Source organism: Artibeus jamaicensis, unplaced genomic scaffold (assembly GCF_021234435.1).
Source record: "Artibeus jamaicensis isolate MK-2021 breed Jamaican fruit bat unplaced genomic scaffold, CSHL_Jam_final contig_1016, whole genome shotgun sequence".
Classification (NCBI taxonomy): domain Eukaryota; kingdom Metazoa; phylum Chordata; class Mammalia; order Chiroptera; family Phyllostomidae; genus Artibeus; species Artibeus jamaicensis.
In genome coordinates this window covers 950,743-977,429 of record NW_026521195.1, presented here as the reverse complement: position 1 = coordinate 977,429, position 26,687 = coordinate 950,743, and the positions used below count along the sequence as shown (strand labels likewise).

The window sequence follows — 26,687 nt, the reverse complement described above, 5'->3', positions numbered from 1 at the left end:
GAGCGTGGCGCTGTTTTCTTATCTGACTTAGGTAGAGTCTGAGCGTTTTCAAAATAAGAGCGCTAAACAACACAGACTTCCTGATGGCCTGCAGCCGGCACCCACGGCCTGAGCCGGCGGGTGGCAGCAGAGGCGGAGCATGCAAGGGCTCGTCTTGAGGAAGCCCGCCGCCCACTGCCCACCGCCTGTGGGGAGCCCTCCTCCCCAGCACCCGCTTAGTGCCGGGGACATTGGCACGTGCCCGGGACCAGGCCGAGCCCACGGTGACTCACAGGTGGCTGCAGCCTCATCACCACCGGGTGACTGCACATCACACAGGAGACCTGGTAAGGCAGTGCCAGATGCTCCAGGGTCAGGGGACTGAGGTGAGCGCCATGCTGAGAGGGAAAGCAGGCTCCATGGTGGAGGTAGGGTGGCTCCTGCGACTCGCTCTGGCTGCCGGGTCCCTGCCCATCAGGACGGCTGCCCAGGTGGTCGGGGTGAAGCTGCAGGGCATGTTCGGGTGGCAGCCCCAGGCGGGGCTGGGCAGGGCTGTTGGCCACACGGACAGCCCTGCAGCCCAGGGGAGCCGGGGCCTGCTTCAGAGGCCTGTTAACTCTGATGTAGCGACAGCTGCTGCAGCTGGTATTTCCAATGTGCCCGGTACCACAGGTGTTCTGTCCTTTAGTGCCCTCTTCCTGATGAGAAGTGCGAGGCCTGCAGAGAAGTCCTTCACCGCAAATCCAGGCGCCAGCCAGGGCCTGCTCTGAGAGACGCTGGCTCTGATGTGGGCCAGGCAAGGTGGCTGCCAGGGATACTCAGGGTAATTTACAAAGTTAGAAAATGAGGAATGTAAAAATTGACACCAGGAGTGAGCGAAAACCCTGGCCCCTCATTCAGGGGCCAGGCCCCAGCAGGGGCTCAGTGGAAAACGGGGGTCCTCCACACCCTGAACAGTTTGTCGCCCTTGCCCCCAGAAGCCCTGTCTGTCTGCGGGCCCTGTGCCCCCACTTTCTCCTCGGGCAGGAACTGCACCAGGTGACCAAGCACAGCAGCTCATCCCAGGAAATGCTTGGATGGGGGGCCCCCTCTCTGCCCCTCGCTGGGTGGGGGGAGTGCGGTCATGGCTTCAGCTTTCTTAGGTAAGCAGGTGAGGCTCCTGGAGGATGGACCAAAGGAAATCGGTGAAGCCACAGCCAATGAAAATAGTGTGGCTCCCTGCCCAGGCTGCCTTCACCTTCCTGGCAGAAGAGGGTCAGGTCTACAGAGGTCCCTGAACTCTGAGCTCCGCCTGAGCCCCGGGAGGCTCTGTGGGGCCAGCCCGGTGCCCACCAGGGGCTGGTGGAGGGCGGCTGCACCTAGGTCGACCCCTGCACAAGCCTGGCTCCAAGCCTGAGGGATGGGAGGCACCTCCTTAGTTCGGTGCAGCCAAGAGCAGAGCCGAGAGTAACAAAGATCGGCAGGAGCCGCCCTCCCCAGGTGACATGCAGCCCATCTGTTTGTGCTGCAAGGAACCTGCATTGTGGGTATTTCCGTCAGACAGCCCTGCAGGAGCAGAGTGGGAGGGCACCCCCATCCCCCCAGGTCTCCCTCCACACATGCTCTGTTCCTCCAGCACCCTGGGCGAGGCCCGGATCCTTCCCACCCCTGCTGTGCTCAGAGAGCCTGTTTGCAAGTGCACAGTGCTCTCATGTGCAGGGCTGACTCCCCAGGCCCTTTGGTTTCATAACGGGCAAATTCATTACATGATAATTCTCGGGGAGACACAGGCCACTGACTCCGCGATCTGCACCACCACACTGCGACTCGCACTGCAGGCTGTGTCTTTGCTCCCCTCGCTTTAAAAGGACATTAATGTTTCTGTGACCTTTACTGGGCGGCCGGGGAAACATGACCTTTCAGCAAGCAAGGCCTCAAGAACCTTGAAGCAAGGCCTCAAGAACCAAGAGCCCAAAGTGCAAGCTGCGGACCCTTGTTTCAGGAGCAAAGTGGGGCAGGGTTTTCCTCGGGAGAGGGTCCCCATAGAACAGCTGCGGCTGGAGGCCTGAATCTCACAGAAGGGCTCCTACTCAGCTGCTGCCATGCAGCAGGGCTTTAGGTGCCTACCAGTCCCACACAGTCTCTTAGGCTTTCCGAGGGTGACACTTTTCAGGCAGCATCTCATGACAAACCACCAAAGGGCAAATGCCACCTGTCAGAGGGCAGGTGGCCATGCTGCCACCCGGGGGCACTGTGCTGGCCCCAGCAGAACACCCTTAGAAGGAGCTTTGCAGGTACCGGATTTGCACAGGCGTCTGGTGACCAGGGCAGTCTGGGGCAGAAGCAGTGCTGAGGTCGGACATTGCCAGCACCCAACCCCAGAAAGGTGCTGAATGGCAGCAGGTACCTTGGGTCCTAAGTGGTGGTGTTCCCTGACCAAGTGGCCTCAGTGACCTTCACCACACATGGCGTTGCTGGTCCTCCCCATGGTGTGGGGTTTGGGCCAGAATCTCCAGAGATGGAGATTTTCATTTTGGTCTAATTTTTTTTTTTTTACAGAATTGCTCTTTCTGAAAGGATTGGAGGGCACGGTCATGTGCAGGTGGAGCTGATTCTGCTCCAGAGGAGAGTCCATGCAGCGGGAGGGGTGGCTGCCCGCTTCCTGTCTGTCCCTGCGTCAAGCTGGAACACGAAGCATCGGAGGGTCAGCAGCCCAGTCCATGCCCCCAGAACAAAGAGAGCAGGCTGCGCCTCCAGGTGGGGTGAGCAGGAAGGACCCTGAGGAGCCCATGTCTGCTCAGAGTCCTGGGGGTGTGCTCCCCATGGAGGTCCTGGGGCCGGGGAGGGAGGGTCTGCCCTTTCCACCCAGCTGATATGGTGCCCTCGGGGACAAGTGGCAGTCTCTCTCAGTCACCAGGGGCCTCGGGGATAACATGTAAAGTTTTGAGTGGACAATCTGTGATCATAAAAAGCGATGGTCGGCACTCTGCCTTCAAAACGTCTGCATTAACTTGGTCAGGATATGAGAGCTCTAGGTGCTCCGGCTCTGGCCAGGAATCTTCTCAAAAGGAACCCTTGCTGCTGGTGGCCTCCAGAAAACCTTGGTTGCTGTCACAGAACAGTGGCATTCTGGGGCCAGGGCCACTGCGTGGCACAGGCTGGGTCTAAGCTGCCCCTGCAGTCAGAAAAGAGCGTCCCACCTCACTCCACTGGCACAGAAGCACGGGACACACTCCCGTCTTTTATTCCCTGTTGACAGCGCACAGGCCTCCGGGGCCCGAGGTGTGGGTGCCCCGCTGGGCCGCGGCCCCTCAGTAGCTGGCCTTCTCCTTCCCCTTCCTGTTGAAGGGGTTGCAGGGTCTCACAGGCGTGACTAATCTGGACAGCGGTGCCCGACGATGGAAGAGGCCACCTGCCAATTCTTCCTGTAGGACGCTGAAACACAGTGGGGGGAGAAAGGTCTATGCATCGGATGAACATAAAAACACGTCTACTCCACAACCAGTCATGCACCTGTGCCAGAGAGCGTGAGTGAGAGAGAGAAACTGGGGACCACTGGCCATCGTGTGGCTGCTCCGCCCGCTTGTCTGCCGCCTTCACTTGCGCCTGCTCTGTTGCAGGCACCGTGCCACCCTCCATTTTGCTGGCTGAGAGCCTGGGTCTAGAGTCACAGCTGTTTCCAAGGGCACAGAACAGGAGGCCCTGGCCGGGTGGTTCAGTGGGTTAGAGCATCACCCCGAGCCAGCAAGGACACAAGTTCAGCCCGGTCAGGGTGCAGACAAGCAGCAGCCAGTGAGTACACCAATAAGGGGGGCTGCAGGTCACCATCTCTCTTCCTTCTTCTGTCCCTCTGGGATGAATACATTTAAAAATAATAATTTAAAAAAACAAACAGGAAAGGCAGCTGCAGACCCCAAGGGTCACCACAGAGAGTCTTCGTGGGCCAGGCCAGGGGTGTGGGGACAGAGGCACAATCACCTCTTTGCCCGGGGCTGCTCGGTCTCAGCGTGGACCTGCGCCGTGAGACCCTCTTCAGCAGCGGCGCCGCCGTGGCAGGCTGGCTGCAACTCTGCTGCTGTTTGAATCACGTACACAGCACGGTGTGCTCCTGTGTGTCCGGACTTACAGAGCACACAGCAGCGAGCCCCGAAGTGGTTTTGGCTTATGCTGTGATTGTCACAGAGCAACTACTGTGTTCTGTCACGGGCCGCAGCCACTGAAGTGAGAGCTCGAGTGCAGGCAGAGGGTGTGGTGGGTATGAGGAAATGCCACTCCAGGCAGCTGGGCCGCTGTGGGGACGGGGGTCCAGAGCCCCTGCAGGTGCACCCCCTAACTCTCAAGGTGTGGGACTCTCAGTGCCCGGTCCAACCCACTGCCTGCACCCCATCTCCTCAATTACAGCCTCATCCAGCAACCACTGTCCTTGCTGCTCTGCACCCTGACATCACTGCTGAGGTGTGGCTCTGCGCCTGCCTTGAAATGTGCTTGGGGACCGCACAGCCCTCGGCTGCTCGGCAGTGCCTTCACCGCCTAAGCAGCTATGGCCCGGCCCTCAGGGCGGCCAGCCAGCCACTGGTGTCCATAGTGAGTGTGAGGCCTGCCCTGGGTGTGGGGGTGTTGCCAGCCCCTGCCCCTGCTCCCTTCGCCTGCCTCCCACCTGGCAGGCCAGCACTCCTTGTGCACAGCAGTACGGAGTTCAGACCAGAGTGGGCGAGGGGGGAGCAGGCTGGGAGCACAGGAGGCAGTGGGCGGGGGTGGGGTGTGAGTGTCCCAAACATCCAGAAGTGGTCAGCAGAAGAGTGCACAGGGTGGGAAGGGGTGGCAGGGGGGGCAGGCGAAGGGAGAAAAGCAAAATACCAAAACAAAAAGTTCAGAGGCAGAAGGAATGAGGGAGAGGAGAAAGACAGCTGCTCGGAGGGATGTGTGGGCGCCGGCAGCAGGGCTGCTGGCGGGACCTCTGCCCAGGAGACCCACCCGCGGGGTGGGAGCAGGTCAGGGGATCCAGTGCAGGAGGGGGGGATGGAGCCTCCAGAAGAGCAAAGCACAACGTGCCTCCCTGCGGTGGAAGGAGCAGAAGCAGCAGAAGCAGGGACTGGGATGTGGGGGAGGGCAAAGCAGAGGGTCCTCTGGCTCAGCCTGGCCGCTCCTCGCCCTTTGCGGGTACAAACACAGGGCCCTTCTTTTGAGAGGGACCTGGGGGAGGAGGCAAGCTCCAGGCACAGAGAGGTGAATCTGGCCACACGGGGACTGGACGGCACGGGCCCTGAGCAGGAAGGGGAGCCTTCAGCAGGGCCTGGATATTCAGGGGTGCCCCAACACTTGGAGGTGCCCTGTGCCATCCCTGAATTTCCTGCACAGTAACTCTCCGGTCCCTTTGGACTTGATGCCCCACTTGTTAAAGCGAGTGAGTTGCCTGTGGGCACTTCCCTTCTCTTTCATGGGAGAGCCGTGACTAGCGCACCCCGTGTGTCGGAGCAACCTGGGGCAGCACTGGTGCTTACCGGTGCACTGCGGCATCCTGCGAGGGGGCAGCTGCTGGGACCTCTGAGTTGGCTGGGTGGGTGGCAGTTACGTGAACCTTCCCGGTGTACCCTGGGATATTTGCAGAGCTGGAGGAAAGAGGTGTGGGAGGGGGACAGAAGATGGAGATGATGACTCGTGAAATGGTCACGGTCACCAGCCCCTGCACAGGGAACCAGGACAGCAGATGCAGTGGAACAGGTCTGCCCTTCAGGCTCTGGGACCCGCCACCTGCTGGGAAGGCGGGAGCAGGGAGCGTGCAGGTGAGGGTGACCACTCTCCGCCCGGACTGAGGAGCTGATCCAGGCCCTGTCTCCATGTCATCTGAGTTTCTACGTGGTTCACACGTGCGGCCCCTCAGGACGGGGCACAGAACAGAGACCCGGGTCCCACACGGAGCTCTGCCCCTGGCGCCAACATGAGTGGGCCACACTGTGTTTCCAAATGATGCTTCCTTCCCGTCACCATTTTTGCACCCTGTGTCCGGTTTCAGATGACTTCCTGGGACTAAACTGCAATCCCCTTACTTCTCTGCTTCCACACCCATGTCCCGACAGCCAGGGAGAGACCAGAGAAACACAACATGTACATATGTGTTCCCATGTGTGTGGGAAGTCCCTGAGTCTAAAGCCAAACCCACATTCAGGAGAAACAGTCTAACACACACCAGGGGAGCTGCATGTCTCCCACACTTGAGCACACACCCTTCGCGGCCTGTGTCCTGAGTGGGTGGTGGGCCGGAACCATAGGACCAGACCCTGGGCAGACTGTGTCCTGAGTCTGCTTCCGGGGGGTGGCCTTGACTCCAGGAGCTGGGCACTGTATTCCAAGGACACACTGCAGGCAGGTCACAAGGCTCACCGCAGTGACCCATCACCTTCCTGGTATTCAGTGCCCAGCGTCCTCTCTGTGCTAGGCCGCCGCCTCTGGGGCCAGCTGTGGATGGACAAACATCAGCAGCATTCACACCCCCGGAGCAAAGGATGGGGCTGGGGCAGGGTCCACTTGCCACTGCGGTCAGTCACTCAGTGGCTGGGATCCCCATTCCTGAGCCCTGTCTTTGAGAGCAGGACGTCGCAGGTGCGGCTCTCAATGACCCTAACTGAGCTGCCCAACCTCACAAACATGGTGACACTCCCCTAGTGAGAGAAAGGTAGTGGCTCGTACCACGCACCCTTGGCATCCTTCACGACCTCGGTCATGTGCTGGGCTCAGAATATGAGAGAAAAGCACGTGTAGCTAATCAACCATGTGCGTCTCTCCCCAGTGGTGTTCAGACTCCGTACGTGAGGACGCACTGGCTTGCCGGGATACGGCTGGGACACCTGGTGCTAAGAGTGAGGGGGACCAATCCAGGGCAAGAGCAGAATGAACAGGACAAGTCGATGGGTCTTGAAAGACCAGGAAGCAGGGAGCTGAGAGGCAGGGGCCACCACACTGGCAGCCAGGCGCCACCCATGCTCAACTCAATGCCCGGTGTCACAGTGAGGCCCCTCCCTAGTGGGGAGCCCCTGGGACTCGCAGCCGCTGGCAGTGGGGAGACAGCCCTAAGCTCTTGGGAGCACCCTGGGGTAAAAGGGACCCAATGAAGGAGATCCACCTAGCAAAGCTTTGCACTTAGGTGCTTGACTACCTTCAGCAGAGACGTGAGAGTGTAAACAGATCAGTGGCTCACATGCAGGAAGGAATCTGGGTGGATAGAGAAAGAAGAGGCATCCAGCACAGGCCGCTGGCCAGATGCCAAGACACTGGCTCCCCAACACTGCTGCAGCTGCTGATGCTGGACTCCCAGCCCGGCTGCTCGGGTCCACTGGGGGCCAGCAGAGGAGGCACCTGGGGCAGGGAGTGGGGGGGTGGGGCAGCAAGCTGCTCGTCTGTCTCAGGAAGGGCTGGGGGTGGAGCACCAGCACAGGCCGCTGGTGGGAAATGCTGTTACCACCGCACTCAGACGGTGGCAGCACATCACAGGGTACCACGTCCAACACCAGCAAATGGGACCTAGGGGACTGGGCCGCAGATGACCTGTGCAGACTGGGGAAGGGAGTTCAACTGCTTGAGAACTGAAGTCCTCACCCACACTGACTCTGAATGTAATCACTGAAACCTGCTGAGAGACAGTACATGGGGACGTCGTGCCGACCTCCTATCAGCAGGAGGGGAGTCTCTGCCACAGTCCCCAGACAGCTCACAGGCGCCCTCGTTTTTCAGGTGGGAGAGGCAGACTGCTGAAAGGTGCTGGAATGTGCAGCCTTTCCAACGGACTTGCAGGTGAGTTACACGTTCAGAGCACCCCCCCCCCCCATTTAAGGAAAGCAGAGAGAAGCAGGAACCATCTAAAAAACTTTTAAAGTCTTCATTTCTTGTCTCTGCACCATAGTTTCTAACCCTTTGAACCCCTTTTGTACCCTAGTTCCCCAAGTCTGCCTGGATTTTTCACCGCTGGGCAAATCTGAATCAATTACTGCCTGAGTTTACCCCAAACTGGACTTGTTCAACAAAGCACAGGGAAAAGAAAGTCACATGGCTTCAGTATCTGAGGATGTCTAGTTGTTCATAAAAGAGAGCACAGGTGGTGTGTAACAGAAAGCTGAGCGGCCCTTAAAGAAGACAAAGGAGCCCACGCTGCGAGTGGAAGGCAGGCGGTGCTCACACGCACGTTCTCCAGTGTGCACGCGCTGTCCGCATGCTGCAGACCAGGTGAGCCCTCGGCAGGAGGGCGCGCTGCACCTGACACTGCCGGCAGCTCATGAGCTGACTATCTGGTGCTCACAGTCCTCGGTGTCATCCAGGTCCTGGCGTCCTGCCCACCCATCTGCAGACGTGGGAGCCGAGGCTTCAGAGAGTGTCTCGGTGATGCGCCCAGAGCTACCCCAGTGGGCAAGTGGAAGAACTGACCCCAGGCCAGAGGCCTGGATGGGAAACGTCTACCTTGCAGGGACACCGCGCTGTGCACTCCCAGCCAGGACTCCCAACTGAGCCAGGAGCACTCTGCTAGGTGCTGGGACAGCAGTTCTGCCGGGTGCAGGTGTGAGTCCAAGCCATGTCACTGGGTTTTCATGGGGAGCGGTTCTATGTCAGGTGCAAAACTGGGCAGAAGTCCAGCTGGGTCCTGAAAGCTTCCACACCAGTGAATAAAATTTTCAAATGCACATCTAGAGGCTTAAAGAACCCCAGGGGGGCAAAGACCACTGACGCAAAGGGTGTGAGAGAAACGCAGAAAGGAGTGCAGGGGCCAAGATGAGAGCAGATGGCATTGAACCCCAGAGCTGCGCCTGCCAGCACGTGGCCTTGGACAGGGAACTGAAGCTCTGAGCCCCACTCTGCCGGTGGTCTGCCTGGGGCAGGCGTGATGGTGTCTAGCTGCAGAGCCAGCAGGGTGCAGGCCCTGGGGTGGGGATGCTCAGGAGGTCAAGGCTGGGTCGTCAGGAAGGCCTGGTGGGACCTGAGCAGGCAGCAGAGGGAATGGAGAGGGCCATGTGCTTCCTTCGCTCCATGAGACGAAGACAGCGCCACTCAAGCCACTGGACTGCGCTTCTCTGATGCGATGGGCGCTGCGGCCTCCAGGCATGCCCAGGCACTGGAGTCTCCCCGCCATCACCGCCCTCCCCAGGGACTGTGTTCTGCTCGGTCCCAAGACGCTGCACCCCCTCCTTCAGCAGGGCGCAGACCCCATGCTAGGGGAAGGTGGTGGGCAGGAGCCCCTCCCCAGCAGCGGGGCCATCCTGGCATAGCACAGGGGGACTGCAGGCTGTGCTCCAGCCCCTCCCACCTCTGACCCCAATACTGCAGCTGAAAACCAATGGGACGAGGGGTGCTCTCTGAGACGGCAGACTCGTCCAGCAGAAGGCACGTCCACTCTGAGCCTTATTCCTCCCCCAGGGCTGTGGGAAGCTGTTCTTTCAAAGGTGCAGCACATCAGACCACCAGGAGTCTCCCTTCTCCAGCCCAGACCTTGGGCAGCATCTTCTCGCCATCCACCAGGACAGTGCCTGTCCCGGCAAATGCTCCAGCAAGAGGCGACCATGGGAAAGGCATGGTGAGCGTGAGGCTGTGTGAAGTCTGAAAATATCAGGCCACGGCCTGGTGGGGGTGGCACATGGCACTCAGCAGTCCCTGGCACCTGGAGAGCGTGAGGTGTGGGCCTGCCCTGTCCCCTGGTGCGCGTCTGTCCTCTGAGCCTGTTTCCTTGTTGGTAAAGCAGGCCGGACCGAGGGAGACGCGCGCTCCTCCCACCCCAGGTGGCTCCAGCAATTAGTCCACGCAAGCTTGCATGGCCCAGCGGCCGCCCCCACCTTGGGGCAGGGGGGAGGCTACACACTTTTGGACCTGACTTTGCACAGGTCTCCTCACACACCATTCCAATGAAGTAGGTGCTCTGTGCCCAGGGCCCATGGAGGCATCAGCTGTGGAAACTGCGTTGAAACGCATCGACCTGCAAGCCCACTGCTGGGAGATGAGGAGCTTCCCTCGGCGTGCCCCGCCAGCCAGAGAAGGGGGACAGCTCAGCCTGGTGCAGATGGGCGGGCCCTCGTCAGCCTCACCTTCCCAGTGTCACTGGGAAGACTGTCACTGGGCAGGACTTTGCATTTCTTCTTGAACTCCCGAACAGGACCCTGGTTTGATAAATAGCACACGTGTCCCGAGGGGACAAAATAGACGTTTGTCCGGAGCTTGGAGAATCCTGTTGAGCCCAAAGGGTGTTGTGGGTCCCACTGACCCCTCACCAGTCTGAAGTTAGCAGTCAGGAGCTTCCCTGGGAACTGCAGTGACATTCTGAGTTCCTTAACTTTACATGTTCTTCAATAACTGCAAACACCTACCAAATCACCAAGTACTTTCGGCGAGAAAACTGGCACAACAGCCCCACTGGGAGGGTGCTGTCCCCCTGAAACACGCTGGCAACATGCACAGCTTTATGTGGGGGCGGTGCGTCACCGCGCTCCCGCCTGACCTCGGCAGCGCAGAGCAAGAGGCAGCAAGCACGCAGCTACACAAGAGCCCAGATGGGTTCTGGTGGGGAGGCAGGGGCGAGGGGTGTCCCTGAGACCCAGGGGGCAGCTACAGACACGGCAGGAAGGCGCTGCTGTGGGTGCCGATCCTGTGACGTGGGGACACTGATTCTAAACGGTGTTTCTGATTGTCAGTCCAGTAGTCGTCAGTCTGGAGTCAGTGTATCTAAACCATAAAAACAAAACCCCCACAAAACCTGAAAAGACAAGCTACTAAAATGGGAGACCATGTTGGCCAATGATACATCTGAGAAGGGGTTGAAATCCAAAATTTATAAAAAACTCACTCTACTAAACACCAGAAAAAGCCCAAAGAATCCAATTAAAAAGTGAGCAGAGGACCTCAATAGAGGTCTCCAAAGAGGATATACAGTTGGCCAACAGACATATGAAAAGATGCTCCATGTCACCAATCATCAGAGAGACGCAAATTAAAACCACAGGGAGATATCACCGCACACCTGTCAGAATGGCTGTTGTCAACAAATCCACAAACAACAAGTGTTGGAGAGGATGTGGAGAAAAGGGAACCCCAGTGCACTGTTGGTGGGAATGCAGACTGCTGCAGCTGCTGTGGGAGACAGTGTGGAGTTTCCTCAGTAAATTAAAGATGGATCTGCCTGTGACCCAGTGATTGCAGGTGAGATTTATCTAAAGAAACCCAAAACACTAAGTTGAAAGAACATGAGCACCCCACATTCACAGCAGCGCTACGTACAATTGCCATGCTATGAAAGCAACCCAAGTGCCCAGCATGGAAAAAGCTGTGGTGCGCTTGCCCAGTGGAATGCTGCTTCACTGTGAAAGAGAAGGAGACCTTACCCTTTGGGACGGCAGGGATGGACCTGGACAGAGGGCGTAACAATATAGTGAAATAAGTCGGCGAGAGAGGGACAGACACCGTGACTGCACGTAGACGTGGAATCTAAAGGGCACTACAAATGCACAAACAAAACAGAAACAGACTTGTAGACACAGAGAACAGACTGATGGCTGCAGGAGGGGAGGGGTTGGGGGCTGGGTGGGAGAGGTGAGGGGACTAAGAAGCACAAATGGGTGGTTATGAAATAGTCTGGGAGAAGTAAGCACAGCACAGAAAGCGCAGTCAATTATATCTCAGTGACATGTATGGGGCCGGGTGGGCACCGGAGGGGTCGAGGGGAACCCCCTCTAAAGCGCACTATTGTCCAACCACTAAGTCGTATGCTTGACACCAATACATAATAACAAAACTTAAAACGACGGAGTGAATGGCAAAATGAGGTGGAAAGCACTCCCCCAAATCTATTCAAGTTAAGTGGTGAATGTCACGTGGAAAATGCTGTGGCCTGCTCTTCACTCTCTGAGAGGGACCCCAGAGAATGTCTCACAGAACTACTCAACATTTGCCTGGCCATTTCAAAGCAGAAACATTATTACATTTTCATGCCTGTCGAATATTTTAAAATTGGTTTATCCTGCATCCTTGCTTTAACATTTCTAGAATGGCTACATTTAACAGCAATAATTTCTTTTCAGAATTGATCGAAGACTCACACCCGCTGACCCTTCCTCAGGACTCAGCTGAACATCACACGGGGGAGACTGAGACTCCAAGTCCCCAGGTGGCAGTGGTCCCTTGGTGCATGGGAGGGTTTGGGAGCAGTCAGCTGGCCTTTCCGGGGACTCGGCTCACCCGCTTTACGTTGTAACCACTGTGCATGAGCTTGTCAGCCCCGCAGAGTCCCCGGGGGTGGGAGGGCAAAGCCTTCGCCTTCTTCATCCTCATGTCACCATGGCTCTTAACACACTCTCTGTGTGACTCGTTTTACCTTTTGGTTGGATTGGACAGACATTTAACTGAGGTAAGTTACATAACTGTATTTTAAAACCAAGTGTAGTTTTAGAACATGTTTTACAGTTTGGCCAAGTGGTCAAAAGAATTTAATAGTCAGGACAGAAGACAGAAAAATTCAGGATTATTGCAGGATATTACATTTAACCACAAGTTAAACGAATGCGAATGCGGAGCAGCAAATGCAAAATGTAACTTGTTCCTCATGGACACATCTCATACTTTTAAAAAATAAAAAGCAACAATATTTACAATACAGCCGCAGGTCACACCACAGCTTTGCACGGAGTCACTGCAGGTCTCTTTGCCACCCAGAGCCCAGTGAGCACCACCATGGCACTCACCAGCTTGGTGGCATGGAGAGAGCCCAAGACTTTGGCTGACACCAAGCGTCCTAGGAGTCGCACGGAGGTCATTTCTGGGCCTCAGTACTCCCACTGGCACAGTCCTCAGTACTCACTTAGTACTCAGCACTCCCACCGGCACAGTACTCAGTACCCACTCAGTACTCAGTACTACCACGGATACAGTACTCAGTACCCAGTACTCAGCACTCAATCAGTACTCAGTACTCCCACTGGCATAGTACTCAGCACTCACTCAATACTCAGTACTCAGCACTCCCACTGGCAAAGCCAATAAACATGTGTATCAAGGTGTCTCAGTGAGTCTGAGCCCAAGACTGTCGTCTCCTTGTGACAAACTGCAGTTCACTGAGGAAAAGCCGTCTGTCCCCTTCAGCGATGCACAGTGGCAGGCCATATTTCATTCCTTCATTTCCGGTAAAACCCGTCACCATGCCCCACCCTTAACAACAAAGCGGGGGGATAACAGTGAGTGGAACTCACCAACTTGTGTTTGTGCAGAGGATTTGGGAGTGCCGTGGCTTGGCCAGAGACTTGCTGTCCCCACAGGGGTTGTCCACATCGTCGGTGTTGGTGGACTGCACATGGCCACTGTCAGGTGAGAAGGACAGAGGGTGTGGGCTTCTTCACAGGAAACACAGAAGAAATGGACAGACAGTGCTCTGACCTCCAAAAAACCCCATTTGCCAAAATATACCAAAATTGAAAATAAAAGGAAAACCCACACGTGATGGTGCCTAAAAAGAAACAAAGGAGGTTTTTCCTCTCTTGAACAGGAGTCCTCAAGGTCCCCTGAGCTGAGTGTGGGCCGGAGGGAGCGTGGTGGCCAGTGAGTGTCTGTGAGCAGAGGCAGCTGTCCCTGCAACCTGGGGACAGCTGGCGTGGGACTCAGCAGGTGGCCTGGGGCCCAGGGGCGAGGGGGAGACCAGCATCTGCCAGAGCTCCTGGGCAGACAGAAATGCACTGGGGCCTGGGCACCTGGGCGACCAGCCACGTGCCTCGGGGGCCTGAGAGGAGGCTGAGTCCCAATGGGTCAGGGGTCCTTGAGGAGCTGCAGGGCTGCTGCTAGGAAGGCCAGTCGACTCAGCTGGAGAGCCCAAGAGGCCACAGAGACTGGGGAGGGATGACGGTTCACGGCCCCCACCCCTCCATTTTTTTGCATTTACTTTGCTCCAAGGTGCTAAGACCTTAATGCTCTTATCCCCCCGCCCTACCCAGAGCTCCTGTGTCAAAGGTCATGGTAGCAGGAGGAGATGGTGCTGCGATTGGGAGGGTGGAGCACTTCTAACAGGACTCATGGTCTTAAGGATGTGACCTCAAGAGCTCCCTCACTGCTGCCACCACGCAGGGACCCAGCGAGAAATCTGGGACCTGGGAGAGGACCATCACCCGAGCACACTGGCGCCCAGATTCCAAAATGGTGAGGAGTATTGGTGTTTGGAAGCCACCCAGTTGGCATGTTTGGTTACAGCCGCCCAAACACACTGAAAGGAAAGCCAACACCCTGCGTCCATCTGAGGCAGAGAAGGCGCAGATGGGTATGCACACCCCGCGCAGGGCCAGGTGCAGGTTCAGACGAGAACGAGGCTGCACGTGCAGCAGCACTGGCAGTGACATGTCGCACCTTCCACTTCAGGTGAAGTCATCTTCCCGATCACCCTCGCCTGGGTTAGGACTGTCCAAGATATTTCATTCCCAAAATAGCCAATTTGGCAAAGCATAAAAATGCCACACCCCCTTTCTTTATTAAAACCTGAAACAAATCTGCCCTGGCTAGTGTGGCTCAGTAGATTGAGTGCTGGGTTGTGAACCAAAGGGTCTCTGGTTGGATTCCCAGTGAGGACACAGGCCTGGGTTGCAGGCCAGATCCCCGGTAGGGGGCATGCAAGAGGCAACTACAGGTTGATATGTCCCTCCCTCTCTTTCTCCCCCCCTTCCTTGCTCCCTAAAAGTAAATAAAATCCTTTAAAAATAATCTGTCACAACCCTTGATGGAAGTGTGACACCAAGTGCACACTGAGCCGAGAACAGGTAGAGATGTGTTAGAAAGCAGGAGCTGTCATAAAAAGTGAGTGCAAACCGTCCAGATGGAAATCCAGAGGCCTTAGAGCATTAAGAAACTTTACTCACGTGTAGAGAGGGATGTATTTGCTTCTAGAACTTGGACTCACACTTGGAAAAAGAGAAAATACGGGCAGTGGAGTTACTGACATTTACTTAACAAACATCAAATTATTGCAGTATTTCTCTCATTGAAATAAAAACAAGGCCTTCAGAGCCCTCTCATAGGAAATGGCCTCCCAAACTGATAATTTGAAAGAGCAATAACGTGAGGCGTAGTGTCTACTGGACACCAAGCAGAACAAAGTGTCCCTGAGCTCTTGGGGACACGGGTCTTCATGGACGCTCATGAGCTGAGTCTGGCACCAAGCTCTCCCCCTGGGCATCTCTGATCATTTGTTGGCTGCCTGCTTCCTCAGAGGTCAGACAGGGCAGCTGGTCGTGGTGAGGACGAAAATAAGGAGACTTTCAAAGGCAGAAATGCTGTTTTTCACACTAAATGAAAAAGGTACATACGTGGAAGAATTTCTACTAAAGTCACAATTTTTAGCGTTCATGGAGCCCTAAAGAACTATATGACACAGGGGCTGATAAAGGAATTTATAGTCTCTCAAAGCTCACCCATTTTGCCGCATTAGAATGCTTCATGTCTCTCTAAATCACCCCTGATTTTTAAATCGTTGGGGTGTGCTGAGCAGCCTAGATTCTGAGGGGGGCTGAGAGACAACGCGCAGAAGCTGTGGCCTCTGGAGGCTCCCCAGACACGGAACAGCGCCGGCTCTCTGGGCGACGAGTGGGCACCATTGAGGAACCTGGTGGTAAGAGCATTAGGAGACAAAACTTACAAATTCACTGGTTTGACTGGCACCGAGAAAGATCTTGTCTGAAATCTGTCCCAGAGTCCACCAACCATCTGAAACCATCAGAACAAATGACACAAATTTACTGGGTGAGTCACTGGAACCTCTAGTCCATGAACTCACTTCTAGTCCATGAGGTCCAGTGGCCGTAACTGTGCTCTATGCCTCCATGTAAGCCCCAGGCTCCCCATGGACAACACGCCCAGAGCAGCCCAGAACAGCCCCAAGTGTGCCCTGGACATTGGCTCTGAGCGACTCTGGTCTCGGACCCTGCATCTCTGTTGCATCCTTGTGCTGGGTCTGCCTCACCCCTACCTCCCTTGGGGGAGCCCGAGTGGCGGTCTCGCTTTGGTTTTCACACCAGAGACTGTGCTCTCTCAGGTCTCCCTTAGCCCTCCACTCCCTGCAGACCCAGCCAGGTCTCCCTGTTCCTGCCTCTGAGCCTGGAACCTCGTCTTGCAGAGAAGGGGCTCAGATACCAGTATAACTTAACAACAGATGATGTGTAGTAAAACAACCCATCTTTGTAAGGTGTCATTAATACTCTCATATGGTTGAGAGAGCCTTAAAATGTATAACTTGGACACCTTTGCTCTTGTCCTTTAACTGGTTTTAATTTCCATGTGAAAATCCCACGAGACTATATTAAAGCTGTTTTGCCTCTCTTAATATCATTTTTCTCTGTAAAAGCTGAAAAAAAGTTTCAAGATTAGGTGGGCTTCTTAATACGCGGTTCTGGAATGCCCTCCCCCCACAGGGTTGCTGCTGAGGACCGTTTCACTGTGGGGAGCGCCATTCCATCCCTACATGCTTCACTGAAGGAAAGGGCGCCACCCGAGGTCCTGTGGGGCCTCTAAGCAGAGCGGGTGGTGGGAGGGATACGGGTGCCCCAGAAGACCTGCCCGCACAGCACAGCAGGTGTCCGGAGTGGGGAGTGAGGGCTGACTCCTCGCTCCAAGGCCTGGAGAGTTCCCGAGGGTTAGCTTGGCAGTGCTGTCGTGCGTGGCAGGAGTAGAGGGTGGTGGGCGGGCTGGCAGGCATGGGGCTGGAGGGAGGGGGGAGCAGAGGTGGCGCTGCGGCAGGGTTGTGGGCATGCGCCCGGGCAGGGGGATGGGTCCACGTTACACAGAGTGTGGGCTCGGACTTGGTGGAGCATTGGAAAGGGGCCCTGGTGCAGGAGGCGGCCCTGGCTGCAGTGTGGACAGAACCATCCCTGCGATGGGTCCCTGCTGCCCAGGAAGGGAACACGCGGCCACCTCCATGGACAGCCACCTCCGCGGACTCTGGCACGCCCTGTCTCCTAGACTGGAACAGCTTGGGCTTCATGAACAGACTTCCCCATTCCTCCCAGAAAGGCCCGGAGGTCAGTTCTAGGTTCAGTTTCAGAAAGTGTCCCCGGCACAGGCTCTCTGGTGCAACGGTAATCACTTCTCCAAGTCTTCACTGTTTGTGCCTTCGTTTCCAGTTTTTAAAATGGACATAGTCAATGCAAATGACTCTTGAGAAAGAGGTAGTGTTAAGTTTCTAAAATATTTGCACAGATGTTAAAAATCTGAGGTCACTGATGACCTTTATGGAACGTACTTTCAATCACACACACACACACACACACACACACACACACGTTTTTCCCAGGATGCCACCACTAAACCAAATCTCACTGCCGCCCATTGTTTGGATCGCATTCAGCAGTCCACTCACTGCTGCCTCGGGGTTCTCTGACCTGCGTGAGGGCAGGTGCCCTCTCGTATCTTTTCAGTGTGAAACACTGTGTGACGGGGTCGGTGGCTTTCTCCACTGTCGTTTCTTCTGGACCGAGTTTTGGTGGCAGCATCTTGTCCCAGGGAACAACTTCGTAAGCTCTACGTAATTATTAAAGGATGACAGTTTATAAAAAATACATATTCAGTTAGGATAGCTCACCCTATACCATGCACTGTGGCCCGCAGATCTTGAAGGCATCCCCCCAGGGTTCCTGCCCTGGCCACACAGGCCCTAGATGGTGGCCTCTCCTCAGGCGTGGGCTCAGCAAGTAGCCTCAAGAGGCTGTCACTCCTATGAGACTTTGTGTGGCAACTTCGCAGGAAAGAAGGGACTATGCCCATGTAACCAAGGTCCCTAGTCAACTGAATCCAAGTTTATCAATAAGCAGATCATTCTAAGGGGTCCTATCTGAGCTGGTGACCGCAGTGGACACTCCTCAGCTGTCCCTGAGCCAGTCCTGAGCACCCCACAGCTGCGGTGGGTGGGACTCTACCAGCAGCTGTCATGACCTTGGAAGCCTCCTCAGCCCGAGAAACCCTGACCCCAAGCCCCATCGGGTGAGCCTGGACTTGTGAGCCTCAGAACCAGGAGGTAATGAGCGGGCGTGGCTTAAAGCCACTAATTGGTGGTCATCGGCCACACAGCGATGGGGAACTAAGGCATGTACATGTGTGCATTGTCCAGGTTACAGAAAAAGTTTATTATGTCAAGACACCGGAACACTTACTTTGGGGCCCTCAGCCAGTGGTCCGGCCTTAGGCACCCATCTACAGGCCATGGCACCCAGAAGCATTCATCTAGCACAGACCCCTCTCCCTAACTACAGAGCAATGCCTGACAGGGGCCACTGGATGTCCACCGGCCATCTCCACGCTCTGCACATCTCAAACCAACTGCTGACCCTTCCCTCTGACCCTGCCACACCTGCCTTCACGGTACTAAGGGTACAAGCTCACTATGTCCAGCTGCACAGCCCACACCTGACTTCCCTGCTTCAGGCTCATAACCTCCAAGCTGGGAATTGTGTGGGCCCTGCTTCCAAAACACACCCAGAAGCCAAGTGCTGCCTGCCGAGTCCTACCTCCTACCCTCAGCCATGGCCATCTCTGACCTACACGGTAGCACGTCTCCAGTGTTTTACAGTCTTATCTCCTTCTCAGAGGTGAGCTATTACCTGTGTTTGTTGCTTGGTGTCCGCCTCCTTTTAGAATTAGAGCTCTTTGAGGGACTAAGATCTTTGCTTTATTCACTGATGAATCTCACAGTCTAGGGCATAGGCACGTAGTGGGTTCACTACGTTTTTTGACGGAGTAAACGAACCTCCCTTAAGCTCTCTCTGCTCCTGTTTTCTGAGGCTGCACTCACCCCCTCTCTCTCCCTGGGGTCTCCCTTTTGGGGTCTACTCTTCCACAAAACAGAGGGTTCCTGCTGACCTCCTTCTGTTTACATCAGTGACAGACAGAAGTGACTACGTAGCTGTATCTATGTCCCCTCAATTTCTCATAAAGTTTGGGATAACGTACATATAAAGGGGACATATCATTAAAGGTAAAAGAATCACATTTTTAAATCAAAATTCTATTTGGAAAAATTCTTACTTTTGTGTAGAGGACTTATAAAAGCAGTCCTTTGCATTGTATTTCTTGTTTGGTTGTGAAAGTGGTTCGCCATCATCCTAGAAGTCATAAAGAATAAGAGAGATCAGACACGCATGGGAATTGGTGATGTTATCTATTCACCAGGCCTTCTTCTTCCTCCTCATTTTCTTCTTCTATAGCACCTTCTGGATCAACAAACGTGTGCTGGCCCACTTTCCCCTATTGTCTTGGGAGTTTACATTTTGTGCATATTATCCTAATGGTTAAGTTAAAATTCACAATACATATATTAAAGTCAATGGAAAGTCAGATTTTTATGAGAAAACTTTTGAATTTTAAATTTTGGCAGATAGTGTTTAGTTCCATGGAATTATAATATTTATTTTTTGTCTTATTAAATAATACAAAGACACTAGCTTTGAGATATTACCTTCTTCCTTTCAACTCATTTTAATAAAAATAATTTAATTAAATATTATTATAAGCATTTTTATTGCCATCTCTGATGGTTACTATTTATTTAGATTTCCCACCACATTTTACCAGTCCTTTGCCCACTTTTTCCCCCTGTATTCTCCTTGTTTTTTTTCCCCTTGGTTCTTGGCTCTATCTGGTTTTCACTAAAGTTTAATTTTCAGTAATTCTTTCAAGGATGTACATTTCTGCTACTTCCATTTTTTCACTCATCCTACATTTGACCTGTGTCCTAGTTGTGTTCAGAAGTCTAGTTTCGTGGTTATGAGCTCCCGGAGCGTGGGCGGTGTGGCCACACCGACTGCGGGCCGCACTGAGAGGAATAGTCCGCAGGCATTCTGTGTCCTCCACCCCTACCCTCTGCGCATAGGTCTCCCTGCAGCTTCAGGGTGACTTGTTCAAGGCAGTGTACAGCTTTGCTCATCTGTTTTGGGACTCATCATACTCCTCTGGTCTGAGAGTCCCGAGCTCTGGCCAGGGTGGTGGCTGTCAGCCACACTGGCTGCCCCTCCTGCTGCTGGAGGGGTGCACTTGCAGAAATGGGGTCTGGGCTGGGCACTGCCAGCCTCTCCCACTCAGTCTCCCCCTGAAGCATAGTTGAAGGGCATAGTTGAAGGGCTTGCCTGAAGCAAGGCAATTAAAATACACAGTGATCTCGAAGGTCCACACAGGGCCTGGCACATCAGACACGTTTTATAAATTACAGCTGTCTGACAAGGCTCAAAATATCAAAGGCACAGACTGTAAAATAAACAATCACACATGTTGTACTGTACCACCCGACGAGGAAATCTTACCGTGCACGTAGCTTCCTCATCAAATGTATATGTGTGATTTATTGAGCACCCTTCATGACGATGCGGTGGAGGCGGGACTTTCAGTGGGCTCGTCCAACCTGAAAACAGACATATGCGTGCTTCCACCAAACTGCAATACATATTTCTTCTTCCACCCAAAATACTGCCTATTAGAATGGTACAACGTGTGTGTTCTTGACTGATTTTTCTCAGCAGGTTATCTAGCAATTTTTCTCATCATTGAGAACAGAGTAGCTCTGAAATTCATGCGTTAGGGTTATTCCAATAATGCAGAGTTAGTATTTATTACTCGCCGAGAATTTAGAAATTACCTTGAGACAAATTAAAATGAAAACACAATAAAAGTTATGGATTCAGCAAAGGCAGTGCTAAGGGAAAATGTTATAGACATGAATCCTTACATTAAAGAAGAGAGAGCTCAAATCAACAACCTAAATTTGTACCCGATAGAGCTAAAAAAGAACGAACTAAACCCAAAGCTAGCAGAAGAAAGGAAATAATAAAGCTTACAGCAGAGATACAAAATAGAAAAAGAGGGAAAATCAATGAAAGCAAGAGTTGGTTCTTAGAAAAGATCAACAAAATTGACAATTAGCTAGACTGACTCAAAGAAAAAGAAGACTCAAATAAATAAAATAACAAATGAGTGAAAACATTACATTGATTTTATAAAACTAAAATAACTATAAGAGATTCCTATGAATAATTGTACACCAACAAATTATATAACCCAGATGAAATGGACAAACTACTAGAATCACACAACCACCCAGACCGAATCATTAAGGAACAGAAAACATGAGCAGACCTATAAACACAAAGGGATTTGAATCAGTAATCAAAAACCTACCTAGACAAAAATGCTCTAGATCAGTGGCTTCACTGGTGAATTCTGCAAAACATTTAAAAACTGACACCAATCCTCCTTGCTCTCTTCTTAAAAACTTAACGAGGAGAGAACACTCCCAGGTCTACTCACTATGCAGCCAACATCACACTGACACAAAAGCCGGACTTGACCCCTAAGAAACACCAGTGCACAACTCCTCTTCAGAACACTGGGGAACGGCGGTTTGGAGCACACCTGAAGGACTACCCGCCCTGGCCAAGTGGGCTTCACTCTCAAGCTCGAAAATCAGAGCTGCGCAATGACGCAGGACTGTATAACGTGCACCTGCTGTGAGAGTTGGAGGGGTAGCCCCTCACAAAGTCAAACACAGAGTCACCATGGGGTTGAGTGCTCCCACTTCTGGGTGCACATTTAAAGAATTGAAAGCAGGGTCTTGAAGAGATATTGGTACATGTATGCTCATAGCATTAGTCACGACAGCCAACAACCCAAGTGAAGAGACCCAAGTGTCCACTGATGGATAGACAATTTAAAAATGTAGTGTATACCTGATGTGGAAACTTATTCAGCTTTAAAAAGAAATGAAATTCTGACACATGCTAAGACATGGACATTGTAGTGAAATACAGTGGTCACAGAGAAACAAATACTACATGATTTTACTTACATGAAGTGTCTAAGTGGTCAAATTCACCGAGAAGAAAGCAAAACTGGCCTCTAGGGGCTGGAGGAGGGGAGAACTAGGCAGTTAGGGTTTATTTGGTACCAAGTTTCAGTTTTGCAAGATGAAGACAGCTATGGAGCTGGATTGTGTAGGGGTTGCCCAATGCTGCACCACACACTGAAAATGGTTAAGGTGGTTGTTACAGAGTGACTGTTTCTGCATCCCCAAATCCACATGTTGACGTCTCCCCCAAGACGTGATAGTATTTGGAGGCTGGGCCTTTGGAATGTATTTACAACATGAGGGGAGGGCCCCAACACAGGATGGGTGTCTTTCTGAGAAGAGGAAGGGAGCCCAGAGCGCTGTCTCCCAAGTGAGGACAGAGCACATGGATAACCTTCTGCAAGCCAGAAAGAGGGTCCTCAACAGGGCCTACATCAGCTGGCACCTTGGCCTTGGACTTCTCAGCCTTCAGAGCTGTGAGAAACAGAGGTCTGTTGTTTGAGCCACCCAGGCTCTGGTACACTGTGACAGCAGCTCCAGCCACAACAGTGACTTTAAAAAGGTGGGAAGGCATACGATAGAGCTATAAATATTGATATTAGGAGGCTGCAGGCAGGGAAATCAGGGAGGATGCAGTAGGCAACCTCTTCTTTTTCATTGACAAGGACAACTGCGTCATCTGCTGCAACAGGAGGCAAAGAGACCAAGCAATGAAGGATTTGCATATAATTAGAATGAGTTTGGAACGTTTGATGGGTGCAGGAGGAAGACATCCAACTCTCAACAAAAAAGGAAATACTGCACCCAGTTAAATGTCTAGACAAGGTCAGAATTGGGCAAGTCAGCAATCCAAGTTGTTGTGATTTGGCTTTGGTATCTATGAATGCATGCTGGGCTGTGATACAATTAATTCTCAGAAGATGTACTTCCTTATCAGAATATATTGGCAATCTAAGTATTTAGGTTTGCTAAAAACTTAGTACTTATTTATAATTAATGACTCTTTCCAGGATCTACAAAGTCCTTGAAAGCCTAGGACAGATTATATTGAGACCATGCACCAAATTCCTGGTATTACTCTTTGAAAATGTTAATAGCTAATAATAACAAGTACTATTAATTGCATGCTTTAACATGTTCCAGAAAATTTGCTATTTGATATTTTAATTCATTACTTCTTACAACTTTACAAGAAAGTTGTAAGAAGTAGTATTATTGCCAATTTAAGTAAAAAAGGGACAAAAAGTGTAGACTTTACCCAGCTTTATAATATCCAACATTTACTGGCGTATTCCTTCATGTTAGACACTTTTACATGAATTACACTTAATGGCCATCACTCTAATCTCATGAAGTATTATGAGCATGTGAACTTATTTTACAAACAAAGACACACAGGTATAAAAAGATCAGCGATTACTCCAAGGTCAGAGTAAAAGTCAGCTTTCTGCCTGGATTTAAGCTGGGACAGTCTGACCCTAGGGCCTCTCTTCTGCATTCTGCTGTGCAGACCCAGGTAGTGCAATGTGGAGGCTAGATCAGCTCTCTACTTGGCTCCGAATTGTGGGCACAACCGCTGATAACCTTATTTTAGTCAGAAATTAGCTTTAATAAGCTATTTCTTCAACTTGTAATTTGTTGGGATATAGTTCTTAGAAAAACTTACAAAAACAGCCCAGTGTTGGGCCGGGTTTTAGTAGAGTGGCATGGTTGCCTTACAGAGGACGACTATGCAAAACGAATTCAGTTCCTCTCAGAAAGTACCCTTGACAATGAATACTGTTACAAAGTGGAATACGAGCAAATGCCTGAGCTCAACACCTTTGCTGACAGATTAGAACAGCAGGCACCAGTTCAAAGTCAGTGAGATGTGTTGTGTGAGATGGACCGGAACTCACTAGCATCCCCTCAGTGCAGATACTTACACCTTTCACACCTTAGTTAGTGTTTATCATTTGTAAACAAAAGTGCATTTTATTCTTAGTAGTGCTATCTTTCCCTACATGGTATTTCCAATGGATTGTAAAACAATGATTTTTTAAACATGGGCTGTTAAACTTTCTTTATATGCTTCACAGAAAAATTCCAAACTGAGAACTTTTCCTAAGCCCCCTGCCAAGTCCACAACCAGAGTGCACAAAAAGCGTAATTCTCATCCTATGCTTGTGTTTCTGCAAATTGCTCTTTCTGGTTCAAAAGTGGGCACCTGGAGGGTGGGGCTGTGAAAGGTACCTATACCTGTCTTCTTACCCTTTTCTGACCTCACCTGCCTGTGGCTCTCTCCACGCAGTGGCAGGACCCGTGACTGCCCACACTGCTCCACTACTCGCTGGTGTCACTGTCCCACCCCACGTGGTCTGTGTGGGCCTCTGGGCCATGGCTGGGTGCTGAACAGGAGCAGCATGAGGCTGGTACAGCCTCTGACGCCAGAGGTAGCTCAGCAACTCCAGATGCAGCACTTGCTGTTTCCTTTCCATGTGCTCAAAGATGTCAACCTGCTCGTGCTCCCTGTCTTCCAGACACACATCCATCCAAGGTCGTTCCCTGGGGCTTTGTGTGGAGGTGCATCTTAGGACTTCTGGGCCAGGCCCGGGATGCTGTCTGGGAGCACCTCCCGGGGAGGCGCAGGGAACAGCTGTTGGCAGGGCTCATCCACTGCGCCTCCAGCTATTTCTGCAGGGGCTGCTTCTGCTCCACTCCTGTTCTTACCAGACCCCCAGATTTACTTCCAATTACTTTCCCATTCCATTTCAGTCCCTGGAAACCCTTGCATAACCATCAGATTATTCCTTCAAAAAAGAGATAAGGAGAGGACACATGCTACATATTTATCAATGTCAAATATAATTTGCCTTGTGGTGAAATTAGGTTATCTACATGTCTAGAATAAATTATCTAACATATACTTTGTGTTGGTCAATTATACTAATAAATGCACTTTGAAAAGCCAAATCTTATTTTACAAATAGGATACTTTTTTAAAAAGCTTATCATGTTTACTACTGTTCCCTTACAGTCTATAATTCAAAAATAAGATTTTCTTATTCTGTTCTTTACAACTTTATGTTAAATCAAATACTAAATAGTGAATCTTATATCCATGCTCTTCTCTCTTGTCTCAATGTTTAAAAATTATAAACCCTACGTCACTTTATTTACCTCCAAGTCTTGCTCTGATGGAAATGTCTGGTGTTGCCCTAGAGTTCCATTTCCTGTCTTGCTTCAATTCGTCTAAGAAAAGTGTTTGCCTTTTCAGTGTCGTCTGCAATCCAGTGTCTGGCCTGGGAACTCGTTGTTGAGGTTTCACATCACTGAAGTCCACCAGGCTTGGTATGGTTCTGCCAATGTCAGGTTTTAAATCAGCATCAGCCCCAGGACTCAAAAACCCTGAACAGGGGTCACCTAAGGGCACATCATCACGAAGTGGAAATAATGGATAGTCTGGCCCATGTGGTGGGGGGTAAGGGTAGTGTAAGTGATAATCTGGCACTCCTGAAGCAGGATAAGGGTGAAATTTAAGGAAGCTGGGGTTGCATTTCTTTTCCATTCTGCCAAAGTCATGTCTGTCCTCAACTCCTTTCACAAAAGGCATGTTCATTTTTCTTAAGAGGTTCCAGTAATGTGGGTAATCTATATTCTCCACAGGGTTTATTCTGGAAAGAATGGGCTGTTCAGAGATACTTATCTTCCCAGGGGTGTGCTGTGAGTACATATCCATGGCCTTTCTCTCTTGTAGAATTTTGGATGACTATAAATAGTTTCTGATGACTCCTTTCTCCGTAACCACAAAACATATACTTCCAATAGTTGAGAACTGGTTAACCTATCATAATATTATTGACTTGGCTTTTTAAATATTTACACAGTAGGGTTTCCTTTCTGTTTTAAAGGTGAGAATTTTTTTCTTAACCAAAATCCACACAGGGCAGTAACAGACCAGGACAGAAAAACAAAACAAAACAGAACCTTTGCTGCTTAGTAACAGCTAGAACTGTAACACATTGGAGCACTCATTTCTTCCTATTAAAGGTGACAATGCACACTGTCATTAGACATTGTGTCATCATAGTTGCCGGAAACTTCATTCTTCAACGTATTTCCACCAACGGGATAAGATGCGTTTCTCTCGCAGTTCTGCTCCCATTAAGCAAATCCTCCCAGCTGCAGAAAAGCAGAGACACAATGCTCTTTAATGCGTTCGGGTGATATATACCCTCATAGGCTGATAGATGGTTTTATCTATTTTTCTGAACTTAGGTGATAAAAGACCAACTTCCAGGCTGCGTGTGGCATGAAGATCAACTGTATGTAAAGTGGCTCCCTCTGTTCTTCTCACTCAGCTTCTTCCTGGGGCTAAAGACCTTCCTGGCGATCCCAGCGGTGTGGGTTTACCCTCTGGAAGTCACACACATCCGCAAGGACCTAATGGATGCCGTTGGGAGATGGAGGCAATGCTCTGAGGGCTGCCGGTCCACTGACTCTCTCAGTGCTCACTGACTGTATAGTTCAGGGCTGGCCCCCAGGTTGAGCCTCAGTCTCCCACCAGCTAATGAAAGCGCCGTCTCTGGGCACAAGGAAAGGCAAAGGCACAGGCTGCTGGGCCTGTGGCTGCTTTCTAGGTTCCAGAACCTTTGACAGGTTGCTCGTGCTCCTAAGATTCCCAGAGCGGCAGCGTGGTCCCGAAGGCCCAGGTGCGTAGGTCATGGCAGATTGACACTGCTGTTCTTCAGGAAGCTCAACGGGCCTCGTCCCGGCGGCCATATTGGCCCGGCCCCGCCCTCTGGCGGAAATAAGTTCATTCTTCCGGCCGCCATTCCCGTCCGCCGCCCGCCAACTTCCGGTGCGGGGGTGGGCGCGCGCTGGGTAACGACGGGTGGCGCTGACGGTCGGCAGGTGGCGGGTGGCGGCG

At 52.1% G+C, this 26,687-nt stretch overlaps 1 protein-coding gene and 1 long non-coding RNA gene across 4 annotated transcripts; one reads left to right on the top strand and one right to left on the bottom strand.

Moving 5' to 3' along the window:
• Window positions 1-2,943, top strand: LOC119057327 (uncharacterized). The gene is made up of 3 exons (XR_005084060.2): window positions 1-326; window positions 668-802; window positions 2,518-2,943. It is a non-coding gene; the product is annotated as an uncharacterized LOC119057327 (long non-coding RNA).
• On the bottom strand, window positions 2,932-26,579 carry SPATA48 (spermatogenesis associated 48). 3 transcript variants are annotated; one of them, XM_037156037.2, is made up of 9 exons: window positions 24,938-26,579; window positions 20,241-20,338; window positions 18,970-19,046; window positions 17,331-17,469; window positions 15,593-15,660; window positions 14,817-14,858; window positions 13,170-13,277; window positions 5,460-5,567; window positions 2,932-3,393 (listed from the first exon to the last, which is right to left on the bottom strand). In XM_037156037.2, the coding sequence occupies exons 1-9, from the start codon at window positions 25,494-25,496 to the stop codon at window positions 3,270-3,272; spliced, it is 1,323 nt and encodes a 440-aa protein (XP_037011932.2). In that variant the 5' UTR covers window positions 25,497-26,579; the 3' UTR covers window positions 2,932-3,269. The 3 variants fall into 3 exon arrangements, with proteins under 3 accessions (XP_037011932.2, XP_037011933.2, XP_053517402.1); XM_037156038.2 differs by lacking the exon at window positions 5,460-5,567; XM_053661427.1 differs by lacking the exons at window positions 2,932-3,393; window positions 5,460-5,567 and adding an exon at window positions 11,041-12,298.
• Between the last annotated feature and the right edge of the window lie 108 nt (window positions 26,580-26,687).

Bases quoted from the DNA above. Each gene is read 5' to 3' on its own strand.
- SPATA48 (XM_037156037.2), bottom strand. From the start codon at position 25,496: ATGGATATGTACTCACAGCACACCCCTGGGAAGATAAGTATCTCTGAA. The intron at 19,047-20,240 runs GTAAGATTTCCT...TATGACTTCTAG, and splicing joins ATGAGGAAGCTACGTGCACG to GATGATGGCGAACCACTTTC. The intron at 17,470-18,969 runs GTAAGAATTTTT...ATAATTACGTAG, and splicing joins TATAAGTCCTCTACACAAAA to AGCTTACGAAGTTGTTCCCT.